Here is a 23,164-nt window from a genome sequence, read left to right on the forward strand (position 1 = left end):
TAACTTCCGCTTATCGTCATCACCGTGCGACGTTTTCTCAGGCCGCAAGTGGTCGAACTGCGCCTAGCTCCTTTGGAAATCATGTAAGTTTAACCTTTTATTTATCTTTAGTTGAGCTTTTTTTAAACCCGAAAACGTATTTAGGCTTATGCGGAAAATTATGCGACATTTTCTAATCGCAGTTGAAGTCGGTTTTGGGTGAAACAGCAGCTCGCGCGTCGCTTTCTTCTTGTTTGAATGAAATTCAATGGCGGCGCGTTCGTGCTCAAGATGTTAGATGTGAAGTCAACTAGTTTACTTTAATGATTATTTTACCTTGATAAACAATGTTATTATGGAAAGTTGACTATAAAAATCTAATAAGAAGACAAATAATTCTAAAACTATTTAAATAATGTCCATTAATTTCTGTTAATACAAGGCAAGAGGCTTTGTTCTACATATATATTGGAGATTCCCCCCCCCCCCCCCCCCACACACACACACACACAAACAAACAAAATGTTGCTTACATCATAATAATGCAATCTGCACGTGACAAATACCTGCCAGATTATAAAAACGTAGAGGAAGTGATGGTGGATGAGTTTAAAACCCCGGGGTCAACAAAATTAGACAGGAAAAGAGTAAGACCATAAAGAATGTTCATAGATGTAATGAAGGAGAACATGTAGACGGTAAGAGAATAAAGAAAGCTCAAATTAAATTAATGGGTATATTAAACATGCAGACATACCCAGGAAACCTAAACTAAATTAAACGGAAAACAAAAAAAAAACTGAAGAAAACTGTAGTAGCAAAACATAATGAAAAATACAGAACCTGAATGACTCTGATGGTAGTAATATAACATTAACCTGCATTAACCTGAAAACATTCAAGAAAAGAAGACATCCATAGACACCAAGCATTTAAAGGTTCCAATATCAGACCGCTTAGTACTTAGATGTATAGGGAGAATTAAATTCCATACTTGTTAATGAAAACTAAATGGACACAGAAGTGGCCGCACAGAGGTGCAGTGGTTAGCACTGTTACTTCAAAGCAATAAATAAAGGGTGGCTGTAGCTCAGGTGGCAGAGCAGGTCAGAAGGTGGTTCGATCCCAGGCTTCCTCCTGGCTGCATGCCAAATATCCTTGGGCAAGATACTAGCCCCATGTTTGAGTTTGCCTACTAGTGGTGGTCAGAGGGCCCGGTGGCGCCAGTGTCCGGCAGCCTCGCCTCTGTCAGTGCGCCCCAGGGCAGCTGTGGCTACAATGTAGCTTGCCATCACCAGTGTGTGAATGTGTGTGTGAATGACTGAATGTAGTGTAAAGCGCTTTGGGGTCCTTAGTGACTGAGTAAAGCGCTATACAAATGCAGGCCATTTAAGATTTTACCATTTAAAGTCCTGCCATTGAATGCGCTGGCTGGGGCCTTGCTGTGTGAAGTTAGCATGTTCTCTCCCCATGTCTGAGTGGGTTCCTCCCACAACCAAAAAACACAGGAAGGCATTTTCTTGCATACATGGCCGATGTTTCTTAATCGGCCATAGATGTGAATGTATGAATCGGTGTCTGTCTCTGCCCTGTGATAGGCTTTCTAGGTGTACCCTGCCTTTTGGCCTGTAACAGCTGGTATGGGCTCCAGCAGTTGGAGGCAAAAATTAAAGCTTGTAGAGAAAATGGGCGAATTAATACAAATTTAAACATGTCAAAAGGATGTTCTAATTGTAGATCAAGAGATTTGAGGCTGCTGCTCGTTACGAATTGTTCAAGTATTGTAAATTTAGAAAAACTTGTATTATTTCCTCAGTACAGTTAATTGTTATTTTGTTCTGAAACAGTAACTACCTAACAGAAAACATATGACCTAAAATACAATTTATTTCCCGGATATGTTCCTGTTAAACAAAGACATAGCTGTTAACAAAAACCTTTGTGTTTTAAAAAGCTTTTATCTTTAGAACCGTGAAATATGTTGAGCTCTATTTTCTGTCAACTTTTCAATTAAGCATTTAGTAAAAATATATTTATTTGCAGTGAAAATAATCTTAAAGTAGCAAACTTTGTGCTATTCTTAACGTAAACATATCAAAATAACAGTGGCTTTCCTCTCATCTAAGGGCACCCTCACCTACAAAGCGGAAGGAGGATGAAAAAACAAAAGACAGAGGCAAAGAAAAGCCTGGAACAAAGGAAGGAGAGAAGGAGAGAGGACGAGAGAAAGCAAGGAAACGCCGCAGCGCATCCACTGGCAGCAGCAGCAGCAGGTTTGCCCTCTTAATGGGATCCTTTATCCCAGTGTTGAAAATAAAAATCTGTCCTCTTTCCTCATATATTTCTCTTTTTTATTGATTGTCACCAGATCTAGCTCTTCTTCGAGCAGCAGTTCTGGTTCCAGCTCAGGTTCTTCAAGCGGATCCAGCTCGTCTGGTTCCAGCCGCTCCGGCTCTTCTAGCTCCCGATCCTCTTCGTCTTCCAGCTCCTCGGGTTCTCCGAGCCCCAGCCGCAGACGCCACGATAACCGTCGCCGCTCCCGCTCTGTGTAAGTCTCTTCATCCAATGCAACTGCTTGGTAATTGTGCACAATGATGTGTTGTATGTTCTCTTGTTTGAGTCTTGGTTATTTAGTGTTTTGCTTGTGATTTTCCAGCTCTAAAACACAAAAGACCAGAGATGACAAGGAACGCCGGAAAAGAAGCCCAACACCTAAACCAACTAAAGTTTACTTGGGGAGACTCACCAGGAATGTCACCAAGGTTGGTTTTTATAGCAAAAGGGAGACCTGAGGACCACTCACACTGGAGGGGAAAACAGGCGATAACACACTATGCAGCTAAGGGTTGAAATTACATTAAATTAAATTTATTTAGCACCAAATTACAACTACAGTCGGCTCAAGTTACTTTATATTATAAGGCCTAACAATAATAGATAGAAAACCCCAATAATTAGACGACCTTCTGTATATTGATTTAAAGAGGGGGTATATTGATATCAGTATAAATATACTGATATATTGTGTTGGTGTTTGACATAAATGGAGACACAGGAAACGTCCTTCAAGCATGTTATTACTGTTGGGATTAAATAGTTTGTCCACCAGAGGGCACACTGCAACTTTCCTATTTGCAACACATTAACCAGGCGATCTAGAGTCCATTAGTGTAAACAGGCGACAACTTGTAACAGTAAAACACATTTGTGACTGCACTTTTCTTAGTAAGGATTTTAAATCGCCAAATATCAGTACTGATCTGACAAATCATACATTGGTTGGGCTTTAAAGCTGTGGCAACATGTTGTCACTGATTTTTCTACATTCCTCTGTAATACCAGCTGCACACCAGTACAGTACTTTAGCTTAACTGACAGATAGTTGCCTAAAAGTGAAATTTGGGTGTTTTGGGGCATCGCTTATTAGTGACAAAATTCCTGATGTAAAAATCAGAACACTAAGTGTGAATGTTACAGCTGTCAGATTGTTCCGGGTAAAAGCATCTCATGTTTTACTGCCCATTTCGGCTTTTTTCTCTAATAAGGTTTAGTTCTTATTTTCCCTAGGCTTCTCTGGGTTTCTTCTTCACTGGCTTTTTTCCCCACCTGATATTTATACATAACTCTACATTTAGTAATTAGTTTTTATTAAATAACTGCTCTCCTCCACAGCATGTTCTTGTACTGTCTTCCTCCCCTCACCCACAACTGGTTTTGGCAGATGTCTGTCTTTCCCTGAGCTTAGTTCTGCCATAGGTTTCTTCCTGTTTAAAGGGAGTTTTTCTTTCCCGCTGTCACCAAAGTGCTTGCTCATAGGTGGTAATCCTATTTCTCTATATTTTTATAAGGTCTTTACCTTGCAGTATAAAGCACCTTAAGGCAACTGTTGTTGTAATTTAGTGCTATGTAAATAAGAATAGAATAGAATTCTACTTTATTGTCATTGCACATGTCACAAGTACAAGGCAACAAAATGCAGTTTGCATCCATCCAGAAACTGCTTTAGCCATAATATAGATATATTACAAAAATGGAATTGAAAATAAAAACTTTCCCTACATAATGTAATTATTTTAATTTAAATTTTATATTTTTAGAACACAAAGGTTTTTATGTTAACAGCTATGTCTTTGTTTAACAGGAACATATCCAGGAAATCTTTTCTACTTATGGGACAATCAAAGGAGTCGACATGCCAATGGACAGACTCCACCCGCACCTGCACAGGGGCTGTGCTTATGTGGAGTTTGAGACCCCCGAGGAGGCCCAGAAGGCACTCAAACACATGGACGGAGGTATGTGGGTAGTTCTGTGGCTTCGTCATGGAAGATTAATCTAGACAGACTTGCGTTCGTGTTGGGTAACTCTTTGTTGACTCTTACGAATAGGTCAGATTGATGGACAGGAAATCACTGCTTGTGCTGTGCTGCCTCAGCGAGTCCGCCCTCCACCCCGTAGACCATCTCCACCCCGCAGAATGCCCCCGCCACCACCTATGTGGCGTCGCAGCCCACCGCGCATGAGGAGAAGGTACTATGAATGATTCGACCAGTTACTGTTTCCATTCGTGTTTGACATTTGTGTTTTTTATCAGGCCTACATGCCCTTCCACACTTACTTATTGATTTACGTTTTTGCAGGTCCCGCTCCCCAAGGAGGCGATCGCCAGCACGCCGCCGCTCTCGCTCCAGATCTCCCGGTCGTAGGCGTCACCGCTCTCGTTCCAGCTCCAACTCCTCTCGATAGACGGGTTTTCGTACTGTACGCGATCTCTCATGGTGCCGAATCGGCTTCGTTTCTTGATTCCTCAGTATTCATGTGGGCTCAACAGAATTCACTCATCTGCATTGTAGCCAACATGGACATTTCTTTAATAGTGCTCTTTGTGCAACATTTTTTTTCCATGTTTTGTATAAGTTTATTTTGGAAAGCTAGACCAGTATGTGTCTTTTTAGGTTGAGCTTGCTCTGCATACAGATCGACCAGTCTTCGAGCGTGTCTTCTTTTTACCTTGTCTTGAATTTTTAGACATTTTGAAAAATAAAACTTTAACAATGTGAAAGGCCTTGTGCCATACTGTTATTGATCATTTCCTAATGGTTCCTGTTTTAAGAGCACAGGCCTTACAGCCACAGGAAAAGAGAAAGGGACAAGGAAAAAGAGGCCTTTGCTGACATTCAGGGTGTGGTGGAATAATCAGTTTTGCTTAGGAGGTTCCTGCCTGAGTGACATCACCCAGAAGCATCTATGTGACAACATTGTAAAGTCAAAATTTCTAAATACTGAGGAAACTTTCCTCATTACTTCCTTTATTACCTCCTTTCAGCATATAATTCCTGGTATAGTTGGATGGGTTTGTAAAAAATAGGCTCCTTCTTCACATATTTCCCTTTTCCCATGAAATTTTCTATCACGATTATAGTAAATTTCATGCAGTCTTAATCTTCTTTAACAGGAAATGGTGCGGTGAAACGAATTTTATTAATGAGGATGTCCAGTAAACTGTGCCAGTGAGTCAGCTTACAATGTACCTCTGTACAGTCTAATGGAACAGATCTAAAAGAAATGCAGTTATTATACACATTAAAATCAGTTTGTCCCTAGCATATTTAAATTAATCAAACCTTGATCTAAATTGTTCTTTTCTGTGTGACCGGTCCTGCCGAGTTTGTTAGTAGATTTGAATGACTGATCTGGCAGACTACATTTTGTAGTGAAGTGAAATAGCGAGGAAGAGGTCAAATATGGGTGGTTCCACTCTGCGTAAGTCTCCATTATGACCACTGGAGGTCTCCCTCCAAATAAACAAAGAAGAGTTGTGTTTGCATTTGCTGTTTCAGTGTTAAAGCATCTACACAACGCTGAACGTGCTTCATTTTTTTTCTTCTTCTCATCGAGGCACCACCTAAATTCGACACCGCTCCTGTTTGGCCAAGCGCGCTCTGACGCCCTGCGAATTTACTTCAGTTCGTCCGGCCACAGTATCTGGGCTACTTTCTATGCAAGACTGCTGGAGGATTTTAGGGGTTGATCAGGCGTCGGAGCAAAATAGGTTAAACTTAAATGACCTCCGATCACGAAATGATCAGACAGCGTGTGAAAGCGCTTCTGGACAAACCTGGGAATGGGAACTGTGCCGACTGTGGAGCTGCAGGTAGGCTGGAGGAGTGGAGTCACTCTCAGATGCTGGACATCCAGTTTTAAGAGTGTTCATACATTCTGTGGCAATCCCAACTGAGACACACGAACGTAACTGCTTTAGTTTCTCTTCTCGGGCAGTTATGACACCTGTGCGATAGTTGACACAATGAAGATTTTCACACTGATGCAATACGTTTGTGAGTTCTGATAAAAAAAAAAAACAACAACAACAACCAATACTGTCAGTCGGAGGTTTTCAGTAGTTTCAGTAAAAAAAATTTTTTTATTATTATTATTTTTACTGTTCATGCTAAGTAGCCAAATGGGTGTTTATGTACGTGGTTGGTTTTCTTCTTCAGCTTGCAGACATGTGGTCACACACCCTGAGGAACACACCTAGTTGTTTAACATTAATCAAATCTGCAGCTCAGTATATGAGAGCATGCATGCATTTTCAAAAAGGTGTTGCTTGTGAAATTTACTTTCACTTATCTACTCTGCAGCCTTCAAGATTCTCTTGTGTGGAAGGCGACAAGCACATGAGAGCATCATATTAAAATACCAGTAATAAACACGGCTGCAGTTCTCTTGGAGTCCTTTCTTTCAGCTCTAAGTTTTGAACACACTCATACATTTTTAGGCTCTGCGTGCATTACACTTTCTGTGTAGAATGACTTCAGTGTTAGACCGAGAGGGTGAGTCGGCGTGGGACTTGCTAACCACGCGGCAGCATCTTGTCTCAGTGTTACAGATACACGGTTTCGCATGTGCACAGTTTTTAAATTATGCTCGAGGAAGTAATCGAGCTCTTTGTTCTCATGCTCTCTTGCATGTGTGCGGCTTTGCCTTCCTCAGAGACGGTTTAAAGGCTGCTGAATGCTGACACCAATCTTGTTGCCCCAGTTCTGCGGTTCAGTTACAAAATAACCACAATGGCAGGTATAATATAGCCTCACGCTGGTCAGTGCAATGACGCTAAAAATTAAACTTCGAAATATATCTGCATCTCCTCACACCTTCACTGTATTATAACCCTGCTCAGCGTTTGTTCTCTGTACTAAATTTAAAAACATTTAGTGCAGCTTGTCATACTGCATGAGTTTAAAAAAGAAAGAAGAGTGTGTGGTATACATAAAACTCTGTGAAGTTTTTTCTTTCCCTGCTTTTCAACTTTTAAACCTTTGCTTAAGCATTCATGTTAAAGGTGAATGTGATGTGTATTTATGTATCTATTCCTGCATACAGACGCTTATTAAAAACACGGGGTCTTGATATAAATACTGAAGATTTAGGCTGCCTAAATTTAGGTCCTAGAAACAAGCTTATTGCGCACTAGTAACTTCCTGTGTATACTATAGTGAGCATATGTGGAAATCTATTTATGCTGTGCGCTGATCATCTGCTTATGTTAAAGACGAAGAGGCAGAATGACCGAGAAACAACCAAGCTTTTATCGTTGGCTTGTCTTAATCTTGTTATGCTTCTGCCTGTGCTGATTTCTGTTCTTTCTCAGGCGACATTTGTAACATATTTGTGTTTATTTGAAATCTTAATCAACTACAGCAATGGTTGTTCTATTTGCCTGTGATAACCACTTTTCCCAGTTACTATTTGGAACCATTAGTGTCTGTCAGGAATTTTTCAGTGTGGCAGTTACGTAAGGTAAAATATTTTGTGTGTGTGTGGTCATATACCTCTTTATCCTGCATTACAGGCCCAGAGTGGGCATCGTACACCCTTGGCGTGTTTGTGTGTCACAGCTGCTCAGGCCTCCATCGAAACATTGCTCAGATCAGCAAGGTCAAATCTCTTATTCTGGATCCCTGGACCCCTTCTGAGTTGGAGGTGAGAAACCCAGTAGGAGATCCTCTAGTAAGTGGGGATCAGCAATCAGGCTTGAAATCACATCTGCACCCATCTCTCTCAAGCATCTATGAGCAGCTATCTTTCTGTCTCCCACACTTCCCCCTGCATCTCTGCTTGAAAAAATAATAAAGGTCATCTATATGAATTAAGCTTGGACTAAAAGAAATGGGCCAGCAGCTGACGGACACAACCAGCTTCTTTGTGTACTTATGCAAAGGCGTGTCTGTGTATACTTCTCTGCGTGCTGAGCAGCATCCTCAATTTTAAATACGAAGACACAAAAGTGCAGCAGTCAAACTTTGGGCAAAGAGTCAGCCAAACTAACACTGAGCTCCAAACACAGCATTTTGAATATCTACAGAAAGCTGTGAACACAAACAGATATTCCTTATAGAGTGAATGTTTTTTCCCCTCCTCCACAGTTTATGGACTCTGTTGGTAACAATGCTGCCAAAGCCATATATGAACAGCTAGTTCCTGCCTTTTACTACTGCCCCACCTTCAAGGATTGCACGTAAGTAATCCATCCTCTTTTGTTCCACTTTATGTTTGAGTCACCTCTAAATACGCAGTCAAAATGTAAAGAAAGTACACCCTCTTTCACTTCGAAGGTTTTACACATTAGTACATAATAAAAAATATTATGTTCCTCAGCAAATCTTGAAATTTGGTAAATACAACCTCAGACAAGCTACAATACACGACATACTGCACTGTGCCATTGTATATTTAACAAAGATTAAGCCAAATTGCAGAAGCCGTGTGAAAGTATAACCTTAGGGATTGAGAGGGAAGGTAGCACACAGGTTCTACTAATCAAATGAACTTGATTGATTGATCATCAGTAAGTGTGAGCACCTCAAACAAAGAAGTTTTGGCAGCTTGTTGTTCTGGATCATTCAGATACGCACTGACACAATGCCCAAGATGAAAGGCATTTGCAGTGATGTTATAGAAGCAATTGTTGCTGCCCACTAGTCTGGAAAGGGTTATGAGGTCATTTTCCAACAATTTCAAGTCCATCTTCCTAGAGTGAGAAAGATTCTTCACAAGTGGAAAACATTGTAAGACCTCTTGCCAACCATGTTAAATGTTAAAGTACATGACAGTAGAAAATTAGAAAAACAAAAGAAATATGGCACTTTAGAAGGGTCGCCTTGATGCCGCCTTCATGGCTTATGTTTGCAAAGTTGCATCTGAGCATACCAGAAATCTTCCTGAACAATGCCTTTTGGACAGATGAAACCAAAAGTCAAAAGTCTGGCCATAATGCCAAGAACTATGTTTGGTAAAAAAAATAAACGCAGCACCTCAGCACAAACACACCAAACCAACAGTCGAGCACAGTGACAAAGGGGTGATGATGATCATTTTAACACAGGCTAAGGACCAGATTATTTTTTATTATGTCTTGATATGTAAAACCTTTTAAATTGAAAGAAGGTTTCCATTTTCTTATTATGACTGCAACATGGATAAGCACAAAGCAGTGGGATATGACAGAAACTGTTTTTGTTTTTAGTAATAAGTATTGAAAACTATTAAAACTAGTAAATTTCTCTCTATATATGCTCTAAATTAATTGTTATTTTATGCAGTAAATATTAGCAATGGTGCCTTTAAGCCTGCAGCTGTTGGGAAAATGGATGTCTTCATTAACAAGTGGTTTTGGTTTGGCAGGATGACATTGATAAGAATGCCCAGTTCCTGTAGTATGAACAGGAAGCAGCAATTCAGCACGAGGGTTTCTTCTTAACTGTTCAGCGATATAAATAACAATTTTGAACAGCACCACAGTGACCTGTCATGTGTTGTGTTTTGGAGGGGTGACTGATGAGTGAAGAAAATAGGGATGAAAAAGGCAGATCCATTTACTACAGTGAAGAGCTGCACACACAGTAATACCGCAGCAGTTTGAACATACTGAGAAGATGCATACAAGTGCAATTATTATGATTATTATTATTAAGGGAACCAAAAAATACAGAAAATGGAAAAAAGGAGAAGAATATGACGCTAAAGAACATCACACACCATCTAATCGTTATTATGTTTGAAACAGGACAAGGGAGACACAAATGATAATTACAAGATGATGAGGTTGTATTTGATAGATGTTTGCACAAAATGAATCCACGAGGGTCGGCATCTGCGCAAGTTAATGAGATGTTTACAACAAATTAGCTGAGGCATGAAGTAAACATCAAACCCAGGCAGAGCTGAGTGTCTAACAGCCTCCGTTCTGCAGGGTCCTGCGGGATCAGTGGATCCGAGCCAAGTACGAGAGGAAGGAGTTTTTGTGCGTGGAAAAGCAGGAACCCTACTCGGCAGGTAAGAATACAACATACCTGTGCACAGTTATATGCATATAGTTATACCCTTTTACATGACCAAAAGAAGATGTATTTCTGCGTCTTACGCTGCACCACCCATTCAGTGTTGATTGAATCAGCGAGAAAGCGTCATCTATTAACCCAAACAAGGATCGAGGACAGAAAACACGCCACTTTACCACCTCCACTTCAAGTAATAATTCAGGAATTTGGGAATAAAGAAAATAATTGAAGGGCATAAAAACAGAAATGAGATATATCAGCTTAATTGGTGAGATGTTGGCAGGTGCTGTTGTTGCAGGAGGTACTATGTGACTTGGTAATGGCATCAAAGGGTGTAATAGGAAATAAATAGTCATGGTCCACCAGGCACCATCACCCAGTGCTCATTTACATAGCCCAGCCCAATTAGTCAGCTGTTTAGAGATAGATGGTGTGTCAGCATGGCTTATGTTGCAGAGACAATGAGGGTATGTCATCAAGTGAAGAAAACGGTCTTTTTCTGCCCTACAGATCCTTTTTATTCTCGTTTCTCACTAATTACCAAAACACCCTTTTCTCATTTTAGTTTATCTAAACTCAAACTTAATGTGTGAACACTTATCCATGCCTTTTGTGCTGAATCATGTCCCTTTCATAATGGACGTCTGGCTAATTGCCCAATGCAGTCTCATAAGAGACAAAGAAGCACCAGTGGAAACCAGACTCAGTTAATCAATAACGGACGCCTCTGCCACTGACTGGCAATGAGTGTGCAAATGCCAAGACTGGACTACTATGAGTCTGCCTGTTATGACTATTGTGATTTTCGCATGCACGAATGTATGACACAGCTAAGATTATGATGCGAAGATTATGTAGCGTTTCCAAAACAATCTTCTCTTATTCACTTCTCTGAATAATATGGACACACCCTCATTAGTGGACGTTACATTTAGAGTTCTCATTTCATATCGTCAGTATCGTCTGTTGAGTTGCACAATGGCCATGATTGTAAAATGAGGTGCATTGCATCGCTGGGTGTGTAACAGAAAATCCCTATGCTGTTTAAATCATGGCATAAAAATTGCTTTTTTTCTACAGTCGCAAGGGCAGTATGCAGTCGATTCACAAAACCTAAATAAAATAGCAAACAGAAAATGTATTTGAATTGAATCCATGCTAAAAGCAATAAAATGCACTTTAAGATATTTAAAGCAGATGATATATTTAACACCGATGACAGGAGAAACTTTATTTATATAAAAACAAAACTCCAGTTATTCGATTGTTATCTTTATACATCTTTATTCTTTCTAATCAATGTCTGAACTGTTGGTAACTATTTATTTATATATTGTTTTAAGACCTTTATACACACTGCATGTATGGTTTTCACCAAACTCGGTGCCAAAAAGATAGGCGTAGTTGTATTAATGACAATAAATTATTATTTATTTTAATATTTACAACTTTTTTGGACACTGTATGAAATGTTTAGATACAGAATATAAGTGCTGAAAATGGGCAAAAAGTTGAGGTTAATGTGTGAATAGTTAACCCGGCACTCTTTGAGATAAATGATTTAGTAGAACGGAGTAATTTGAAGTATTTTTATTGTGATTAGACCTTTTTTTCCAGAGCAGGCTGTCTTGTTTTTCAGGGCAATGGGGATCTTGTGTTGTGTGTTCATACCTATTCATACGATCTTATTTAAAAGAGCCACACATAAAGGATAGGCCTACCCCACAATGTTACAATGCTGCTAAGTTCTGAGAAATCCACTCTTCTCTTTAGCAACTACTCAGAGTTGAGCAAAGTCTGAGGAAATGGGAAGCTGTCAGACGTGTGTATATGTTACCCAGATAAGAAATGATGGTCACAAACCATACATACTATCAAGCTTGAAAGACTGCTTCCCCTGGTAACGTCTGTTTGGAAAACAGGAAACAAGGCAAGTTAAATTTTGTTCAACCCGACAGAAAGCAGTTAAAAAAAAAATTGTACATTATATAATACAATACTTTGTTACTCAAAACCACACCTTCAGAAGGTGTGTGTGTGCGATTGTGTCTTAGAATTTGTAGTAGGGCAGCATCACAGATGGTAGGTTCACATGCTGTAGTCCACATGATGAGGAAGCAGAATGTGATGGGTAAAATCAACACAGTTCCCTTTTAACTAAGTCGTATGAGGTTGTCACTGGGTGTCTCTGAGGAACCTCGTGCATTTAAAAATTAGCATAAAGCTTAAGATTTGCTTTTGTTGTGCGCCAATATACAATCTGAAGTGTATTGTGCGTTGTATTGTTAGTGCTGCAGAGTAGATGTGCAAGGCAAGCAGGAAGGTTTGTAACTAATTGCTCTGGTCTCGTGTTAGTCAGGTCAGCTGAACATATTTAAAATGTAGACCGCAGATTTGAGTCTGGGCTAAGATCCTGGCACACATATGGATGTTTGCATGCAGAAACTAAAAGTCTTCTCAGTTGCAGGTAGAGAATATAAAGCCCTGTTATCATAGTCTCATGACAGTCAAACTTTGTCTCTCTGTCAATGCTCCCTTGTGTTGTGCTGTGCAGAGGTTTAGAGCATGTGAATATGCGTGCCTGCCGTGGAGGAAGAATGCCCTCTTTTGTGCATGAGCATTGTATACAACAGCGCACATAGATTTTATGCCAAAACATGCAGTATTCATCTGTGCAGGATCTGGAGAGAGACGGACACTGCCATCCGAAACTCCCTTTGCTCTTCCAAGTGTTTGCAAATCTTTAACTTTCTGTTATCTCAGTGAATCATTTCTCTTCTTCTCCTCTGTTCTGTCGTTGTGGAAGGTTTGACCCCATCCCAGAGGTGGAAGAAAACAGGTTCAGGTTCATAAATTATTGATGAAGCTATTGCTCAGCCACAGCAATAGGTTCTATTTGTGACTCAAAATGCATATTTAAGTAGGAAAGTGAAGAAAGATGCAGGTGTACCATAATTCTAGGTACTGTAATTTACTGTATAAATTTCTGGCACATCCTCCTCTTATTTTGAAGCCTCTGGCCTCTATAGCAATGTATTTAACCTCATGCAGCAGCAGCAATTAACTGAGGTGCTTTTTTTTTTTTTTTTTTTTGATACAGTTTCTTGCGGGGGAAGTAGTTTTCGTTGTTTCTGACGAATCAATGTAATATATTACTAGGAACACATGCAGCTATTCATATCCAGTCAGATTTCCATTTAATTTTGATTAAGACCATTTGCTCACGTAGTATGCACCCTTAAACACTTGGCTGCCTAATTAGCCTTTTGAGTGCTACATGTAAAAATGGGGAAACTTTGTAGTTCACGTGTGACTATGGCGATTGCGTTGTAGCATCACAGTGTTGGTAGAGTAACAGCTGAGGAACAATACCCAAGTGTTTTTTGATTTCGTATCAACTTCAGCATCAGGATCTAGCTCTCTGTTATTTGGGTGCATTTTATATTTCCTTAGTGTTTCAGTTTTAATTGTCTGTATGAGAATAATGTTATTACGGTTTTGTGTGTGGCCATGGTCAAGAATAGGACCATCTACTACTGTGTGTGTGTCTATGTGTTTGTGGGGAGGAGAAAATAGGTGAATGATTGACATGATTATTTAGGTATGACTAAAAATAAGTGGAGTCATTCACTGCTCCCGATTGTTCAGTTACAGCTATGAAACAAACGTGCTTAGTGTGTGTGCTAGCATATTTGTTTCAGTCATTTTCAGGCTTGTAGATCAGTAGAAGCTTAATTATTTATGTATAGTAAAAGCCATTACTGAGGTTCTTAGAACAGTGGTCACAAATACTAAAAGGGTACACACACAAGCACAAGGTCATCAGTATGTCTTTCAGTGGCCTCCACCAATGTTGTTACTGGTTAGCTCTTCAAGCGATTGTGTAATAGGCGTTTAATTCACCGGATGAGTAACCACAAGACGTGGTTGTGCAATAATATAACTTATGTTTTCTTTAGCATTTGGATTAGTTTAAACCTATTTAGCAAGACAATGTGGGTTTAGGGATTTCCGTACTTGCTTTCTGGAATTAAAGTGTCAGCCATGAGTGTAAGGCGGCATGAGTCAATTTTATTTTTTTTTTTAATGGCAAGTGGATATAAAAGCTTTGTGTATTGTGCAATTGCTGCAACTCTTCAGAACAATTTCTGTCTAAATATATCAAAATAGTAGGAGTTAACCTGGCAAAGCAAATTAAACCATATAATTTTAGATTTTATTTGAAACATAGCATGAACATAAGCGATGGGAACTGAACACTGAACAGGGTCAGAAACAAAGGTCCAAAACAAATGCCAATGCTACAGTATATGCAGAGAGGCTATCATTGTTTTATAATGTAAATGGATCAGCCTTAAAAGTGACAGTTTTCTTCTTGCTCTAAATCACCCAGTGCACATTTATCTATCTGATTATCAAGTTAATAACAGTTTGTTTATTTGTGGACATTTCTTAGATGTGTGTCTGAGATTTTCAGCATTAATAAAAGTTGTTTTGCTTTCACCCCCAACCTGTGTTTCTCTCCTCCTGGCAGGCTACAGAGAAGGGTTTCTGTGGAAACGTGGCAGAGACAATGGACAATACCTAAGCCGAAAATTTATTCTGTCCGAGCGAGAGGGTGTGCTTAAATACTTTAACAAGCATGACGTGAGTTCTGTCTGTTTTGCTTACACTCTATCACTTCATACATGTCCTGATTTTTCTCTTTGTAATATATGAAGTTGTATAAATAAGGAGCCTGTGTGTTTTGGCAAATGTGGTTATCTCCTAGTCTACAATTGGTTAATAATGTGCAAAAACAGCCTTGATAATGGCGAGAATGTTTAACAAAAAGTCTTTACTTTCTGCAGGCCAAAGAGCCTAAAGCGATTATGAAGATCAATACTTTGAATGCCACTTTCCAGCCATCCAAAATGGGCACTGCCCATGGTCTGCAGATAACCTACTTAAAGGACAACAGCACTAGGAATGTCTTTGTTTACCACGAGGATGGAAAGGTGAGTTGACATGCCCCGTTTGGTGTTTCAGATGGGAAATCGTGAGCTTGGGAAAGTTAATGTGTCCCTCTAGAGGAAAAGGTTGGCAATTACAATTCAACATGTAACAAATTTACTTTAGTAAGAGCATCACAGGGATCTGTTTAATTAAAAATAGTGACCAATATATTTGCCAATAGCTTAGTTTCAGATGGTTTTCTTACAAAGCATTTTTAAGAAGTTACCTTGTTAGTGGAGTTAATTGGGGATGGGACCAATGGTTTAAATGACATGATAATGTGTAACTTAGCCATTATACTTCCTTATGTCCTTCTCTTAAGGAAATAGTGGACTGGTTCAATGGCATCAGAGCAGCTCGATTGCGCTACCTGCAGGTGGCTTTTCCTCTAGCTCTAAACTCTGAGGTGAGTAAGTGCTCTCATATATGGGCTCCTGCATGAAGGCAGCTACAACTAAGGTGGCTGAAGACAAGTTTTTCCTTTTCTTTTGAACTTGTCATTATGAAGGTAATATTGCACACAATAATGGCATCTTTTGTGCTTCAATCTGGTTGCTGTACTCATGATTTAAGCTCATGTAGAGGTTTAATTTAAACCTTTTGCAGGTGTTTTTAACTTCAGTACAGCTCGGTAAACTGTATTTATTTCTAAAATGTCAAATTCAATTCAATTCAGTTTTATTTATGTAAAACACTAAATCACAACAACTTCTCAATGTGGTTTAACTGCAAACCAGTAGTCAGTTTAATATAAGCATGCGCACATATACAGTTAAAAAAGAAACGAACAACAAATCAAACGTTTTCCTGAAATGATTGAGTATGTTTCTTTTTCTTTGTGCAGCTGCTGCCAAAGGTAACCAGAAACTACCTAAAAGAGGGCTACATGGAGAAGACTGGTCCAAAGGTGATTTTGTTTTGTGTAGATAAATTGCCGATCATATAGCACAGGAGAAAAATAAAATAAAAAAATCACAGTGATGCCGTCAAGATGACTTCGATGTCTTGTTTTCTGTCCTGCAGCACACAGAGGGCTTCAAGAAGAGGTGGTTTACGATGGATGACAGGAGGCTCTTGTATTTCAAGGATCCACTGGTAGTAAAGTTTCACCAGTAAAACATATGAAAATAATTTTAATTACACACTGTGACCAGCAGATGGTGCTGTGATGTTTCTCTACAGTCAATTCTTGTTTTTAAGAGACCATGACCCAGAATTTGTGCAAGTAGCCTTTAGCACAGCGCCTTTGATTTTATTCACACGTTTTGTGTGTTTTTATACTTTAATGAAGCAATTTCCATATCCATTAACTCTTCTGAATTTAAGTTTGATTCAGGTACATAAAACTACATTACATACATTAAAACTGCTTCTCTCTCTGCTTGTAGGATGCCTATGCACGTGGTGAGGTCTTCATCGGTAGTCAGGAAAATGGCTACATTGTGCTTCCCAACCTCCCTTCCACTATCCAGGGTTACCATTGGCCATTTGGAATAACAATAGTGACCCCAGATAGGAAGTTCCTCTTTGCATGTGAGACCGAAGTGGAGCAGAAAGAATGGATCACTGCTTTCCTTACAGTTATTAACAGACCAATGCTGCCTCAGGAGTATGCAGGTTAAAATAAAAAAAAATTACAAAACACATACAGTGCTGTGCAAAAGTCTCGAGCCACCCCTCATTTTTTAATATTTTGCTAGGAAATGTGCAAAGATACAAAAAAGTGCTGTGTAAATAGTTATCAGGAATTGTTCTCAATGCTTCTTTAAGGATGTTCAAAGCTCTTCTTTGGATGTTGGCTGGCTTTTGTTCCATTCTTTGTTGAGATGATCTCACACTGATTCAGTAACGTTGACCTCCGGGCTCTGGGGAGGCCAATCCATGGCTGATACTGTCCCATTGTGTGTTTTCTATCAAAGGTATGCTTTTACTGCACTTGCAGTGAAAAATGAAGCTGCTGCCAATCTGACAATTTCTAGATAGTATTGCACAGTGGATCAAAATCAGATACTTTTCTGTGTTCATAATTCCATCGTCCATCCATCCAAACATCCTTTTCTGCTCATCCTTATTAGGGTTGTGGGTGGACTGGAGCAAGTATAGGGCAAGAGTCAGGGTACACCCTGGACAGATCGCCAATCTGATGCAAGGCTCATATTTCCACCAATTTTGACAAAATCTGACACACAACTGGCTGAAAACCATGACAGAGCTTGGTTGTAGAAACTTACACTGTTGTGTACACTTTTTAGCTCAAAGCTCTTTGGGAATCACCTTATTAGTACATAAATACTATTTTGTACCTGTCAAACTGTGTTATCTTTGGCATTTGTTAAGATTCAACAAAAGAAAGTAACAAATTTTAAATTGGTTCTAGTCTGTTATGTGCAGAGACAGCACCGGCTCATGTCCTAAATGCCTTATAATGCTTGAAAGAGTAACAGGTTAGTCTTGAATGGTTTAGCGAAACAAAACATAAGATATTCTTCAGGTCAAGAACAAGACCTGGACTTAAAGTGAGTGAAAAAGCAGCTGATGTCAAAAGAAGATCTTTAGAAAGAATGAAACAAAGTCGGGTCCTTGGAAGCAAAATATAAAGAAATAAGGAGTGGCTCAAGACTTTTGCACAATACTGTAAATCGTTTTTTAATACATAGAAGAACGTGCCACTATTTTCTTAACTCATGTGGCTCTATTTTCTTTCTCCTTTTCTACAGTGGAGGCATATTTTAAGCACAAACCGTGATGAGGACGAAGAACTTGGTGCAGGGTGAGGAATATAGAAACTGCCGCTGGAAGAAGAAAAAAACCTTGACATCTTGTAATAGAAGCACTTACGAAAACTGAAGGCTCACATAGAAAACAGCCTCACGGTGACACAGCTTTGATTATTTGGCATTCCAGCAGTTACCCTTTTGTCTCTGCCTGTCGTCTTCGTCAGCCTCACCTACATGATGTGCCAGACACGTTTCGTGGGGAGCCATGAATGTTAGCTAACTCATCTGCTATGTGGTCTGACTTACTTTCATACTTGAAACAGGACATTTACACTGAATGTGCAGATGTGTGTGTGTCTGTAAACTTGGAGTTAGAACGGCTGCTGCTCACGAGATTTCAGTGTAGTGTTCTGTCATCAGTAACAAGATTACATTTCAGATGTATGAACTGCAAACTTCTGACCAATTATATGCAGACCAAAACAGATTTATCTGACATCAAACTGCATGTTAACATCATTAAGGTGGTATACATACATTATTTTATATTAGACTTTCTGTAAAAATATGTGTAATTCTGAATGTATTTATTTTTTTTAAACTGTCTAATTTTCTATGTGCCACACAGGTAGAATAAACAATTTTTGCTTTTTTTTTGTTAGCACAGATGTAATCAATGTAACAACTAAGTACTGCCTAGCCTTACTGCTTCTTCTATATATACACAACTATTTAAATATTTCCTTTATGTCATGAGTTATTATCCAGCAGAGGGAGACATAGGAAAGGCTTTAGACTAAAAAAGGCTCCAGCAGCTTAACTTCATCAAACCAGTGATTGCTGGTCTACACTTTAAGTGATTTGTGAAAGCAGCCCTAGGAAAAAGGCACAACAAGGTTTGAGCACTACTGTCATTGGACTGTCGCACAATTTGTTCAAACCTGAAGAGCTGACGTCAATCAGCGTGAACACGCACATGCTCTCTGCTGCGCTCAGTGATCTGTAATTGCATGCTTTGTATTGTGTAACTGTCCAAGAAGAGAATTTGTGTAAGAGAAATATGATGTATACATATTTTTTTTATTGTAGTTTTAAGTTACAAGAAAGAAGTTACACACTGAAAAGTAGTAAACCAAATAAACAATACTCTTAACTTCAAGGCTAAAAGAAAGAAACATGGGCATGTACAGTAAGTGCAGTACAGTATGTGGTTTCTGTGACTGAGATGGAGTCTTTCTAAGCAACAGTATATAAAATGTCATCTGTGATTCTTATATTAATTATAAGTTAAATACTGTTAACCGATTAAAGGTGACATACTGCTCAAAATGTTAAGAAAACATGGCACTATATACCCAATTTATATACGAATGTACAGAAAACACATACATGCAGTACTGTGCAAAGGTTTTGAGTCATCGGTCATTTCCTTTTAATCTACTTCCAAAGACCCAGACTTTCTTGTTTTTAAGGTGGTCTTGAGGATTAGTTCTCCAGGTTTTCTGTTATTGTTTTCTGGAGATTGGCTGCATTTTCACCCATTTTCAGTCCAATTCTTGTACCTGACATCACAAAATAGCATTTTGTTGCTTTTTGCTATAGAAAAAATGATTTAAATTATTGAAGCATTTAAAAAGGCACAAACTAATGCAACTCAAAGGATGAAGGCAAAAGGCTTTTTTAAAAATTGTATCTTTAGCTTCGATGTTACTGTTGCAAAAACACATCAATTGTTCCCATTTCTTTAGTTGAATCCAAAAATGCCAAAGATAAACAAAGATGGGCATAAAAATATTATTTTTGCATCAACAAGATTGAGTTGATTTCTCAAGGGCTATAGCTGAAAACCTAGCTTATCTCAGTATAGTGTGCAGATGTCCTTAAAAATACTGAGGAAACTGGACAATTAGAAGAAGAAGCAGATGAACAGTATCTGAAGGTCAGGGTGGTGATATCATATTATCTAACAAATGGACTGAAAATCAGGTTTGAAGTGATGAATGCAAATTTGAAAATTTTGGTTAAATTGATTAATATGTGTTAAGGAGGTCAAGAGATAACAGTGAGCATCTACAGCCAAGTGTAAAACATGGTGGAGGCTCTGTCATTGTCTGATGCTGCATATAAGTCAGGGGTGTTGGCTTCAAGTTTTAGCATGGAAATGATCCCAAACACACTGCCAAGACTGGAGGTCAACTTTACTGAAGCAGTGAGGGATCATCTTGACAAAAAACAGAACAAAAGGGATCCAACATCCAAAGAAGAGCTTCAAATGTCCTTCAAGACCCCTAAAGAACTATTCCCAATGATTATCTAAAGAGACTTCCAGCTTGTTAGAATTCTATGATCTCTGTGTTTGACTTATATACAGTATTTCAATGTATGTTTGCACGTTTCGATAAATCACTGCAGCTATTTCCCTGCAAAATATAAAGAAATGAGAGGTGGCTCAAAACTCAGCATTTAAATACACTGTCATGATTTGCATGGATTTCAAAAAACAAACAAAAAAGAAACAAACAGAGAAATAAAAAAAAATTACAGATGTTTCATGTACAATACTTCAGGTCTCTATAGCTCTTTATTTCTCACTTCACTCCCATGCTCTTATTCCTATCTAAAGTGCTGTTCTCTTCTATCCAAACTATTTTACATGCAGAAAAAAAAGTAGTATTTACACCATAATGACCAAAAAAAGCCCAATTTTATATTCCTGTATATTGCATACAGTGTGTTTGACTATCTGTTTTTAATAATTTAACAAAAAATACAGATCAGGAACAGTGGTTGCATTACAGCTCTTCAAAACTCAAATGTCTAAATTTGTTTAAACATTATATTAATATGGATTCATATCTGAATGCTGTTAATGCTCATTGTATCCAAAATAGCGACACCCATTTGCTTTTACTAGATTTTTGTGTTAAAATAATACAAATCCCCCCCACCCCCAAATCCACAGCTGAAACAGACTAAATTTATGCTGGTGAGCTAACCCGGCTCCAGGGAGCCTGTTGAATCATTGATTTGACCACAAACTGTACAGAGGACACTTCACTACACATTTACTATTTGAACATTCATCCGTAACATCCGAAGAAAATGACAGTTGCATCTAACACAATAATTATATGCAGAAATTAAACTGCTTTAAAAACATGCATTTTATCTCTGCAACAAACAAAACAAAAAAGACCCTTCAAAATAAAAGAAGGACACCAGGCAACGGTGAAGATAATTGTGTAGCTGCAGTTGAAAAAGGGTAATAACTGAGGTGTGCCATCTTTGCCTTTTGCCAATTATAACCTTGGGCTACATTTACAGCTACAGAAGGAGATGGGTGGGGAAAAGCAAGACGCACATACACATGATGCAGGAAGGCAACGAGACTAGTGAGGACAACAGTGAGATTGTGTGTACTGACACAATGACATCTGAAAATGGACGAGCAGAAGGTCGAACGGGTTTATACCTCGCTGGAGCTGACTCCTTCTTTCTGATCACACCAGATATGAACATGTACAGTATGGAAATAAGTGGCACACACACACACACACACACACACAGAGCCAAAGAGTGACTGGGGCAGGCTTTTAAGACCGGCAGCAGCCAGTGCCCTTCATTTCCTTGTTCACGTACTCATGGAGCTTAAACTTCTCACTGGGATCCTTCATGGACCTGTGCTTCAGCTCCCTGAGGAAAAGGAAGAGGATATTGAGGTAAAGGACCTTTACACACATTAACCTATTTTTGAAAATCCTGTGTTAGTTGACTGAATTGGCTGTCAGTCAACTAACACAGGAGATTCACATTCATACCTATGGACAGATTAGAAAATGCTCAGACTGAAATACTAAAACTGGACTGTGAGAGAAAGCCCGTGCAGAAAAGGGGAGAACAAGCAGAAGTCAGAGGTAGGCAAAAAATTTAATATTGTGTAACCACCTGACTTTCTGCCATTCTTTTAGCCAAATAAAGACAAAAATAAACACTAGTAAGGGAAAACTATTATTTAAATCTGTACTTCAGATCTTTATTGAAACATTTGCAACTTCAAGGAAGCATTTACACGAGTAACAAATCTTTTTGACTCCACATTGACGTCCATGTTTATATGAAAATACTAAATGTTTTAAATTAAAAACCACATTTTATATTCATACATCCTTTATATAATCCCTGACACTTGCAAAGAGAAATATACTTACTTGGCCACAGCAGTGAAAGCCAGCTCTACATTGAGGCCTGACCTGGCGCTGGTCTCCATGAAGGGAACTCCGAATTCCTGCAGAGCCAAAGCAATGAATCTTAATGCAAAGTGCTTTTTTTGTGCTCTCTGTGATGTTTGTACTAAAACCTCAAAAAAATAATCTTTTCTTTCTTAATTTTTTAAGAAGCAGCTTTGAGCAGAGGAGCTCAAGACACTGGAGAAAGATGTTTACAGTCATAATAAACTGCAAACCTGTCCATTAATCTGTTTGCCATTTATGGCAAACATTCAGCCATGTGCTGCATTGAAACATTGCTAAGGTCTGAATTTCCTAAATTTTGATTTGTGATTTGATGCAAAACATCTGTTCCACCGTATCCCAAAGGTGCTCTATTGGATTGAGATCTGGTGACTTTCGAAGCCATTTGAGCACAGTGAAATCATTGTCATGTTCCAAAAACCAGTCTGAGCCATCAGAAGATGGGCAGGATATGGTTAGCAATAACACTCAGGTAGGTTGTGCTGTTTAAAAAAAAAAAATGCTTGATTTGATTAAAAACAGGTGGCATGGTGGTTAGGACTATTGTCTCACAGCAAGAAGGTCCTGAGTTCAGGCCAGGGTGGAGTTTGCATGGGTTCTCCCTGGGTGCTCTGGCTTCCTCCCACAGTCCAAAGACATGCAGTTAGTGGGGTTAGGTTAATTGGAAGCACTAAATTAGATGTGAGTGTGATTGGTTGTCTCTGTCTATGTGTTAGCCCTGTGACAAACTGGCGACCTGTCCAGGGTGTACCCTGCCTCTGGCCCTAAGACAGCTGGGATAGGCTCCAGTGCCCCCCACCGACCCTGAAAAGGATAAGCGGAAGCAAATGGATGGATGAATTAAAAATGTGCTGAAATATATCCCGTGGACCATTACTAC

At 39.0% G+C, this 23,164-nt stretch overlaps 3 protein-coding genes across 3 annotated transcripts in view; 2 read left to right on the top strand and 1 right to left on the bottom strand.

Moving 5' to 3' along the window:
* The first annotated feature begins 5 nt into the window (after positions 1-5).
* rnps1 (RNA binding protein S1, serine-rich domain) lies at positions 6-5,041 on the top strand. The gene is made up of 7 exons (XM_085454275.1): positions 6-83; positions 2,106-2,252; positions 2,348-2,527; positions 2,636-2,741; positions 4,121-4,274; positions 4,368-4,509; positions 4,620-5,041. Coding segments are annotated over exons 1-7 (837 nt in total). The 5' UTR covers positions 6-81; the 3' UTR covers positions 4,726-5,041.
* Positions 5,042-5,812: 771 nt separating this feature from the next.
* On the top strand, positions 5,813-18,687 carry LOC146711425 (arf-GAP with dual PH domain-containing protein 1-like). The gene is made up of 11 exons (XM_085454276.1): positions 5,813-6,133; positions 7,835-7,965; positions 8,409-8,500; positions 10,235-10,317; positions 14,857-14,969; positions 15,173-15,319; positions 15,640-15,723; positions 16,162-16,224; positions 16,341-16,412; positions 16,706-16,934; positions 18,035-18,687. The coding sequence occupies exons 1-11, from the start codon at positions 6,043-6,045 to the stop codon at positions 18,061-18,063; spliced, it is 1,134 nt and encodes a 377-aa protein (XP_085310402.1). The 5' UTR covers positions 5,813-6,042; the 3' UTR covers positions 18,064-18,687.
* A 408-nt stretch (positions 18,688-19,095) lies between these two features.
* Positions 19,096-23,164, bottom strand: part of LOC146711426 (ras-related protein Rab-26-like) — a 58,759-nt gene continuing 54,690 nt past the window's right edge. The window contains exons 8-9 of the mRNA XM_085454277.1: positions 22,243-22,319; positions 19,096-21,727 (exon numbers count right to left, since the gene is read on the bottom strand). Of these exons, the coding sequence (XP_085310403.1) occupies positions 21,628-21,727; positions 22,243-22,319 (177 nt within the window). The 3' untranslated portion in view covers positions 19,096-21,627. The remainder of the gene's footprint in view (positions 21,728-22,242; positions 22,320-23,164) is intronic.

This window comes from Copadichromis virginalis, linkage group LG4 (genome assembly GCF_057382275.1).
Source record: "Copadichromis virginalis isolate Kocher_CV1m ecotype Utaka linkage group LG4, C_Virginalis_male_GT1.1, whole genome shotgun sequence".
Classification (NCBI taxonomy): Eukaryota; Metazoa; Chordata; class Actinopteri; order Cichliformes; family Cichlidae; genus Copadichromis; species Copadichromis virginalis.